Raw genomic sequence first — 10,214 nt, forward strand, 5'->3', positions numbered from 1 at the left:
TTATGCATAGCAGGTGAGCAAATACTGGTTCTTGATACACCTTGGTAGATGAACTACCATCTACAGTAGTTAGTTCATGCAAGATGCCTCCATTGCTCTTTTTCTCTAACTTTACTCTTGCATTGACTTTATCATCGTCCCAATATTTCAGAGCATCTATAGCCTTTGGGCAACCTTGGCCAACTGAAAAATTTTGAAAGCCCCAAACCTGCATCTTTAACAAATTAGTGTAAACATAAAAATTTTATATAAAAAACTTTGAAAGGCTATCATTCTTTCATGATGTAAATTAAACACATACTTACTATTGGGAAGTAGATACATCTTCCAACATTCTTCCTCACCCTTCCCTTCCCTTTACTCAGCAATTTTTTATAGTCTTCTATTTCCTTGCAAAGTTCATTAAAAATAAATATAGTCCAATCATATGTGCTTGGTTTCTTCTGTGTCTCATAAATGACCTTCAATATACGGTCGCTCACCTTAAGACTTATGGTTGGCAATAACAAGGTTCCTAATGTGTACATTAGAAAAAGTAACTCAAACTTAGCTAGCTCATTTTCAGATGTAATCATTTTAGCTATTTCCTTATGAGTCCTTCTATAATAAGTATTTTTCAAATTCTTGAAAGCATTGTTATCAACATTGACATCTCCGGTGATCTGCTTACCCTCACTACATAAGCCCATCAAATCATTAACATTATTGGCCTTCATTTGCTTGATTTTCCCCCTTATGTATTTTTCATGAGTTGGGGGGTTAAATGCACGCATCAACTCTCTACAAATATCTCTTTGAATTTTTTTACAAGAGACATCAAATAGTCTATCGAATCCTAACTTCTTTACTCTTTTTCATAATTTCTCATTTCCCTTCATATATTTTGCTACTTTACTAAATTGACTAGGAGAGCAGTGCATAGGGAATGGAATAATATATTTCTTTATTGTTGTCTTTGCTTTCTCTTCCATCTTCTTTTATCTAGATAAAAAATAGAAAAGTTCAATTAGATATGTTGAAAATGGTTTACTAGTCAATGGAGCATATTGTTGTTGTCAATGGAGCTTATGGTTGTAGTCATTGGAGTAATTAGTTATCATTAATGGTGTAAATGGTTTTTGTCAATAAAGTATATGGTTGTTGTCAATAGAGTAAGCAGTTATTGTCAATGGAGAAATTCATAGAAATTTAAATTATAGATTTAAAATGTTGAGAATCTTATGTCCTTAAATTCTTAGTTTTGTCAACTTCTATTTGTATGGTGTAACAAAAGCGTCTTTTCTTTGATAAATTTCAATCATCATACATAAGATTGCTAAATAGTAGATAACAATGCTCTTGTTACCTAAAATCTCATATCCAAGAACAATAGATACCTAAGAAATAGGAACTTAGTGCACCAAACAATTCCCCGTATCTTCTAAAAGCTAAAAGGCTTGATCTAAGTAGGTTGGTTGTAAGTTTGCACCAGTAAAGATAACCATTTCATTTGTTGAAAACATTTCCCTATTGTTGGAGTCAAAGCATCTCCATCATAAATCAAGTAATCTCAAATTCTACACTGTACATAATTGGTGATGGAAGAAATTACAAACAATACTCAAGATAGCAAGAGGCTTCTCTTCACAGTTTGAGGACTAATTTGTTTTGTTGTATGCTTCATTGTGACTATATATTATATGTCTTTTATTAGTGAATTTTTTATCATTCAGAATGAATTATGAAAATACTTGATTGGGCATTTGATAAAACCAAATAAAGCATCACATTTCAACAGATCATTCATATGGGGCACTAACTAATAGTACTAGCAATCTTAACACAAAATAACTGCATCAATCATTTTCTGACAAGCATAAACATAAGTTATTTGTATCAAATGATAAAGAACCCTATGTAGATCCCCATGATACATGAGAAGGCACAAGCTTCCCACTATCATTTGGCCATCCCATTATCCATAGCATGTGTCTTGCTAATAAAGCTTGATAGTAGTATATTAGACATAAAGGCACATAACTCTCTCGATATACTTTTACAACCTGTTTCTCTCTGTACATACACATACCATAAATACCTCTATAGTTTTACCCAGGAGCCCACTGCTTGAACTCTTAAAAGATGATAAAAGCACTTAATTTCTTTGTCCTCAAAGAAAAATTAAAAACTAAGATCCAAAATGATAAAAAGATTTAGCAAAATAATTTCTAAATTTTTGACATTTAAGCAGACATTTACAATACTCGAATCTAAGGTTGGTCAAAGAAAGGGTTTAGCTAATAAAAATTTACCTTAGGGGTCAGAATTGGTTGAACACTCAAACTCGAAGGCGAAATGAGAATTCTCAGACATGATAGCTTGTATGATGTGTGAAAACTTAGTGGCTGAAATGAATCATCATCACTGTTGAGCTATTGACCAACAAACCAAGACCCACAAGACGGAGGCAATGCAATTTAGAGAAGGGTGGTCAGCAATGAAACTTGGGAGAGGCGAGAAACAAAAATAGAGATTCGTCTGCCGTGGATTTGAGCTTTCGGTGGGTCAGTGGAAATCACTGTCACAATCGACTGATGAAGCATCACACACAAGATGGAGGGAATGTGACTAAGAGAACAATGGTCGACGATGAACTTTGAGAGAGGTGAGAAAGAGGAACTGTTCACCATGGGTTTGAGCTTTCATGGGTTAGTAGGAAACATTATGATTTTCAAGTAGTTCAAATACAGGGCAAATCGGTAATTTTATTTTCACACTTATTCACATTTAAGTTCTTGAGAATCTGATAGCTATTTGATAAATTCATGAGATTTTTGTATATTTTAAGTGATTCTATGGGATTTTAAAGTGGTTTTTTAAAATAAAATTAATTGAGTCAACTAAATAAACGAGGGAAATAATCGATTCGCGAATTTCTTTAATTTCCCCGTTGATTAAATACCCCACATCTCCCTCCAACGCCTCCATAAGTTGCTTTTCAACCTCCGAGCGTGAAATCAGAGCAGCCGTCGAGCTTTACAGGTCGAACGACGACAGAGTGATGCAGGGAGCCGCAGCCGACGGAGAGGCGGTGGACTTCGAGCCTGAGGACGATGACTTGATGGACGAAGATGGCGGCGCCGACGCCGACGCCTCTGCATCTCCCCATGCTCCTCCTCTCCCGAAGCTCAAATCAGCCATCACTGGTGGCGCTACTTCCTCACTTGCCGGCCCTAAGAAAACCAAAGGCCGGGGCTTTCGTCAGGAAACCGATGCCAATCGTAACACCGGCCTTTCTGGGTCCGATTTCGACTCCCTCGCCGCCGAGGGTGGGCCCGGTCCTCAGCGATGTGAGTTTCTTTTTCCCTTTGATATTTCCCTAGCTCCGAACGTTTATATATATATATATATATATGAATCCTTCAGTGGTCTGTGCGTTTTGTTTCGTAACTTTCTGTACGAACATGTTTTGGATTAGGGTTTTTGTTTCAATTGTGGTTTTGGCATTGCACTCTTGAATGGGAAAGAGATGTGCATTTTAGGGACTTTCTTTATTGGGGTAATAGAGAGAACTGGGCCGATAGAGTTGTGCACAATTTGAAATTGGCAATGCTTGTACCATAGCTTTATATAGTCCGGCGTGATAAAATGTTTTTGGTACGTTGATATGTGATCCAAACACACGAATTTGAGTTGTGAAACAGTAAAGTTGGATGAAACGAATGTGTTGATTTATCTTTAGTTTTAACTTCAGCTAACCTGTCTAGGACCAATATAAAGAGCTTAAAGTGATATGAACATTTTTTCCTTCTGTTGGATGGGTCTCTTCTATATAAAACAGTATGGTTTGTTACTGATGTTGTATCTCAGCATACAAGGATGGTGATGCAGAAGGCGAGAGTGTGAAACAAAATAAACGGTAGAAAATTGCATAAAAGACTGAAGATCCGAGAGAACAATGAGTCATAGGTTAAGAAACTCACCTAGCCGTTATCTACGATTTTTTTCGTCTCTTCTAAATCTTCTACATCTAGCCATGTGATTCCACTTGATGCTACGGCAGAGTTTGAAACAGAATGAACAGTAGAAAAATCTTGTAAGAGTATATGGGGGAGAACAGCGAGTTCTAGGTCAAGAAGTTCTACAAAATTCACTTAGTCATCATCTTTCGTTGAAATCATGTTAAGAACCGTTCTTATAGCGCCTATTGCTCTCTCTTCTGATATGTAGGTCATGGGTCACCCTTCGGAACCATTTTGTAAAGGTCGCTCATTTTTCCTGCAATGTCTGGGAAACACTTCCCTTTCTTATCAAGTTTGAACTTTTTTGTAGCTTCTTTGAGTGTGGCTTCTCAGTTTTGAGCAAGCTTTTTTTTTTCCCCCCTTTTTTTGGTTCCTACTTCCCAGGACATCATAGGACTAAGGAGAGAAACCTTTTTTGGCGGTGTGCTGTCTAAGCTGGGTTATGACATGGTTGACCGTGATTATATGATTACCTTATGAGAACTCTGCTTTGCCTGTAGATTTGTAATTAAACATTGTTTTTCACGGTAACATTTTATTCTTGGCTAAATGTTACAAGGGAATGTGCGTGCTGAGAGATTGAATTGGTTCATTGTATTGATGAGCCTACTATTTATTACACTGAGAAAGGGGGGATATCTCACATACATAAACTATCACACTCTTAGCAGGCTTTTTGTAATCATGAAACTAATTCGCATCCATTCATATTTAGATGTAGTACTTATTTGACTTCTAACATATTTTTAGAGTTCCTAAAATTATTCTGGTTTTCATTGCTTTCCAAGACCATTTTGAACTATTTATTTTCTGATCGAAACATTATTTCAGTCTTATTTTCTTGTGGGAATGTTGTATGCAGCCATTGAAGGATGGATTATATTGGTCACGGGAGTGCATGAGGAAGCACAGGAGGATGATCTCCAAAATGCATTTGGTGAATATGGAGAGATTAAAAATCTACATTTGAATCTTGACCGTCGCACTGGATTTGTGAAAGTAAGTAATGAATTTTATCTTGTCAACTTTATATTGCAATGTTTTTAATCTAATATTTAAATGTTTATTCCAGACGTGATGCATTAGGCTTCACCTTTTGGTTAATAATTTAGAAGCTAGGAAGGAGAAAATGATGGTGTTGGCTAATTGATTATCTGTGTACACCACTCACTAATGAAATGGCTAAACAATATTTTCTTTAATTTTGGAAATGCTTAATAATTACTGCAATGATCTCTTATGGGTTATAAGGAAGAAAGTATGGGGGCAATATTGTAATTTTATGCTCTTATCTAGTCATGTGAATTACTATAGAATATAATTGGCATGTGTCTAAGTCTTCTAGGTTTAGTGCTGGTTGAAGCACTATTTTTGGTGTTGCTTTCTTCTGTTTATTCACATCTCTTTTCCCCCTCTCTTTACTTAATTACTATGAAGAGGATTCATGCATGTTTTGAATTTTGTGCCAGCTACAGATGTCTATTGAATATACAGTATTGTTTGACATTTGAATCGGTTAGATGAACAGAGAATTGGCCAATTCTAGTCGTGTAGTTGCTATCATTGTTTTTGTTAGTAACTTGATCACTTGAATGGTTTGATTTTTGTGTGGATATCAATTCCTGATTATTTTGATTTTAGGGTTATGCACTGATTGAATATGAGCACGCTGAAGAAGCCCGGAATGCAATAGAGAATTTGAATGGATCTGAGCTTCTTACTCAAACCATTTATGTGGACTGGGCTTTCAGCAGTGGACCTATTAATGGGCCAATGAGAAGAAAGAATGCTAGGTACGTATTGTTGATTTTTGAACATTGGTAGTTTATGTTGTTTGATAGTACAAGGGCATTAATTAATAGTTTTATACTATTTGCATTTCTTGAATTTAAAATGTACAGAATTATGTATCATGATCTATACAATATTGTTTCTGAGTTGACTTGTATTTTGGTTGAAATTACTCACATCTGGTCATATTTAATTTTAAGAGCTAAAAAGGGGGTATTTATGTTTACATCTCTTCTGGCAATGCTGCAAAGAATTTGTGTCATTTTACCTTGTTCAAATTATTTGAGTCACCCATAAACGAACCAAGAAAGTATCGTTTGGAATGAGTGTCCCAAATGTATAAAATAGAATGCTGTAGATGTTTAATTTGCTGGAAAAATGGATCTTGGGCTTTATCAAACTTGCATTTAAAGCTGCATGTTCATTTTTGGGACATGTATTTTGTTTGTCTTGTGAAAACACTTGTTTTGGATGTCATTGTGCCATGCCATGTCCATGATGAGACTTGCAATGAAATGAGCATAGAAGGTTTGAATGTTTGCTCCATTTTAGAATTTGTGGTAGGAACAAGGGTAAACAAGGAAAATAATCTGCTAATTTTCTCTAAGCAAGTATCTCACTCAAAGAAAATAATAGCCAAGTCAAGGAGAATCTCCAGAGACTGAAAAGAAACTTGATTAATTCTGAATAATCCTTCAGACGAGCAGCCATATAAGTAAGCTGAAAAATAACTGAAAACTCTATAAAACTACTTACTTCCCTGAATTTCAGACTTAGTGGACAAAACTGACTCAAACAGACTCACAAGAGACTTGATAATGTTTATTGGAAATAATAACTACCTCCTAAATTCTAGGACACATTCAACAGGTTCCTGAATCGAAAGAAACAACTAAAATCATAAAAAACAGAAATATTTTAACTAAGTCAGTCACATTTCCTCTTCTTTCTACTGTACGTGAGTAGAGGTGGCCTATCAATTTGACATTAGTTTTTTTTTTTTTTTTGGCCCCCATGTTTAGCATATCAACAACACTATCTTTTTTTGTCCCACTAGCTGCATTCGCCTGAATGATTAAATCAATGATTTTTGCTGTATGATTGGTTGCGGGTCTTAGTATAACTCTCGACTAATAGGATGAGTCATCCTCTTTTATTTATACTCCACTTTCTGTGGTAGATTTAGTCTTTCTATTCTTGAAAATGAGGTGGCTGGCTTAAGAAGGTGGTCTTTTTATAGGCTGCAGGGACACGTAATTCCATTGTAACTTCAAAAACCTTTATTCTGTCTTTGCTGTCTAATGCTAGAAGCTGTATTTGTTATTTTTAAATTTTCATGACCTTTTGAGTTAGTGTTCTGTGGAGGAAACTCGCCGTATGAAGCAATAAAAGATGGGCAGAACATTGCTGAGCAAGAAAATAGGGAAATTATCTGCATTTTCGAATTTGTTACTCTTAAGCTTTGCCTTCATGGTATTTTGATTGAAAAAGAAAAGTGACCTTTTCTATTGTTGTAGCTTACTACCTATTGTCCTCCCATAAAACGTTAAAGATCATGCCTTTAGCACAAATATTGTAGATGTCAATGATAACTTATGGTTTTGCTTTGTTGCATTGTGTGTCTGGAGCATAATAGATCAGAAATGCTGGCTTCTATGTCTCACGTTCATGCTCATATATTATTAATTTTTTGAGGATATTAGAGAAACACATGATTTACCATGTGCATAGTCACTGATGGGTGAGAGGGAGATAAAGAAGCATAATTTTTATACATTTCTCAAAAGGAAAAAAATTTATATATTTAGCCTTTTAAGGTGATCGTTTCTAATTAAATTAGGACATGTCTCTCTTTCATAGATTATTTATTCTATAACAATTTTTTGTTGTTAATATTATTAACACATTAAAGTCTACATGTCTTAATTTGATTGGATAAAATTATAGTTCGTGTATGAACTGTGTCAACATTACTTTCCACCATTCCTCTTTCAGCTTTGACTTTCCATCCTAGTTTGATTATAAATTCTAGTTCCGTGTTCTTGATCCTCTTGTTAGAACTTATGGCATTTGAAATTCTTAACCTACTGGGATAAAGACTTATTGTTGTTGTTGTATGTCTGTGCAGACCGACACGGGAACGACGCTCAAGGAGTCCTCGGAGGAGATATTGACTTGGTGTGCAGTGTTTGGATGATTTTTGCAGGCCTTAATGAGCAAAGTTGGTTTATTTTCGGTCAATTCGTGACAGATTTTCCTGATACTTGTTCTACTTTTGAGTTAATATCTTTGTTGGTGGTTGCGAATTTGTCTTTCAAGCGTCCTTTACCGGATTGCTCGAGCTCATCTTAGTCTATGGTGGATCATGTATAACATTCCAGGATTACAATGTAGTGATGTGTTCTGGTGGTGGTTATTATTATTGTTATATGCAATGATATTATGCTTCAGGAATTTCGTTAGTTTTCATGGCTAGAATGACACCATTTTGTGGAAAAGAAGAAAATTTCCTGCATATGTTAAAATACAGATATTTGTCGAAAAGAAGAAAATCTCTTGTACTTTAGACTTTGTAGCCTAAATTATAGGTTTACTCATATGGGATGAACTGGGAATTCAGGCATGGCCTAAATAAGTCCGACTTGAATAGGCCCGAATTGAAATGGGCCCAGTTTCCTGAAAAGCCTGCATAGTCAAATCCGGCTCAAATTCTTTTGGGCGGCTTGAATATTTGAATTTTATTTTAAAAATCATTTTTAATTAATTTTTTAACTTTAAAATTAATTATTTTTTATAAAAAATATAAAATATTTTTTTTGATACTTAAAAGATGTATAGGATTCTAATTTATGATATTTTAATATAAAATGATTTAAAACTTAAAAAATTAATTAATATTTATTATATCATATGTTTTTTAAAAATAAATTTTTTATTTGGGTGTTCAGGTCAAGTTCGATCACGATCAAGTTTGACCTGAATATTTTTGGGTATAGTCCGAAGGGGTCTAAATATAAAAAAATTATAATTTTTCAATGTTTGCTTTAAATTTTTTTAGACAGGTTCAGACTAGCCAATCAAATTCAGCTTGAATTACTATCTCTAATATGGGTTATGTATTTTTTTTGGTTGGAAAAAATTTATGTATTTAATTTTATATATTTAATATACTGGTTTTTAATTAAATCATGACCTGTAATATTAAATTTTTGTTATTAATATTATTAATATATTAAAATTTATTTTTTTAATTTGATTGAATAAAAATACATTAAATATTTAAAGTTAAGTATTTCAGTTGTCTATTTTTTTTTAATTTACTTTTGTTTTTGACTAGAAAAGAATTGATAAACATTTACTATTTTATGTTTAAGGAGTTAGGTCATGTGGCTTATGGAACTGTTCAAATGGGATATATCGCCCACGAATTTGATTTTAGATTTTGATTGTTTTTCTTAAAAAAAAATTGGGGGTTAGTGACTGAGTGGGCTATTTAAGTACGTACATAGTTTGGATAAGGTAAAAAAAAATATATATGAACTCATAAAAATGGGTTGGTTGGGCTGATTCTAACTCTTATGGGCCACCTTGTAAGATCAGGTAGGCTTGAATGTTAGGAAAAAAAACAGAAGCTAATGACAAAAACATTTCTCTTGTTTGTGTTTATCTATCTCTATCAAGAACTTTTGGTTCTCTTGTTTTTTCCTTTTTTGCACCAAATCATGTGAAGATGAAGCTAGCTGCATATTCATACAGTTGTATTATTGGATTGTGGACCTCTGTTACATCAAGATAGTGGCAATGAGTTTTTCCGGTAAAAAGAGCACTAGTGAATTTCTTCGATCACATAGCAACTTGAACATGTCTTTGAACTTTTTTTTTTTTTCAAATATATATTTCTGTTTTTGTTTCTTTTGTTGTTTGCATTTGTTTGTGGCCCATTCTACTTTAGGAATGAGTCTTTATTTGTAATAGACTAATGATTTTTAATAAATTGTACATTTAAAAAAAATGCTATGTATTCATGATAAATAAAAAAAATAAAATTATCCATATATTTAATATTAATAAAATGTAATGTTATAAATTAAATTAAAAATATCTGGTAACAAATTTTCGTTTTATTATTATAAGCAATCCTTTTTGTATAATTGTTGACCCAATGGAAAAAAATGACATATTGTTGGGAATAACAAAATAAAATTATTCAAATAATTAATTTTAATGTTAATATATCAAATAAATTCTCTGACTTCCTTTATATTTTATCTTAATTATAGATATACTTTTTTATTTTTAAAACATATATGAACATCCCTTTTTACAAGTAATTACAAAATATAAATATTTTCACCATTTCTAAGATTACATTTCAATCGACCTGGCCATAGATGATTTTTAAGTCATATATATTGGATTAAA

General features: G+C 33.4%; 1 protein-coding gene across 1 annotated transcript; it reads left to right on the forward strand.

The window, feature by feature from the left end:
* The first annotated feature begins 2,964 nt into the window (after nt 1-2,964).
* On the forward strand, nt 2,965-8,246 carry LOC129317126 (RNA-binding protein Y14). Its single transcript, XM_054961484.1, has 4 exons — nt 2,965-3,329; nt 4,864-5,000; nt 5,643-5,794; nt 7,921-8,246. Exons 1-4 carry the CDS (start codon nt 3,041-3,043, stop codon nt 7,964-7,966), a joined length of 624 nt encoding a protein of 207 aa, XP_054817459.1. The 5' UTR covers nt 2,965-3,040; the 3' UTR covers nt 7,967-8,246.
* The last annotated feature ends 1,968 nt before the right edge of the window (nt 8,247-10,214 follow it).

The sequence above is a fragment of the Prosopis cineraria genome, unplaced genomic scaffold, assembly GCF_029017545.1.
Source record: "Prosopis cineraria cultivar Desert tree isolate PC_DT_omini unplaced genomic scaffold, ASM2901754v1 PC8, whole genome shotgun sequence".
Lineage (NCBI taxonomy): Eukaryota > Viridiplantae > Streptophyta > Magnoliopsida > Fabales > Fabaceae > Prosopis > Prosopis cineraria.

What these genes read in the sequence shown, in the direction of transcription:
- LOC129317126 (XM_054961484.1), top strand. Translation starts at nt 3,041, where the DNA reads ATGCAGGGAGCCGCAGCCGACGGAGAGGCGGTGGACTTCGAGCCTGAG. An exon ending in TGGGCCCGGTCCTCAGCGAT is followed by an intron (nt 3,330 to 4,863) that starts GTGAGTTTCTTT and finishes TGTTGTATGCAG; the next exon opens with CCATTGAAGGATGGATTATA. An exon ending in ATGAGAAGAAAGAATGCTAG is followed by an intron (nt 5,795 to 7,920) that starts GTACGTATTGTT and finishes ATGTCTGTGCAG; the next exon opens with ACCGACACGGGAACGACGCT.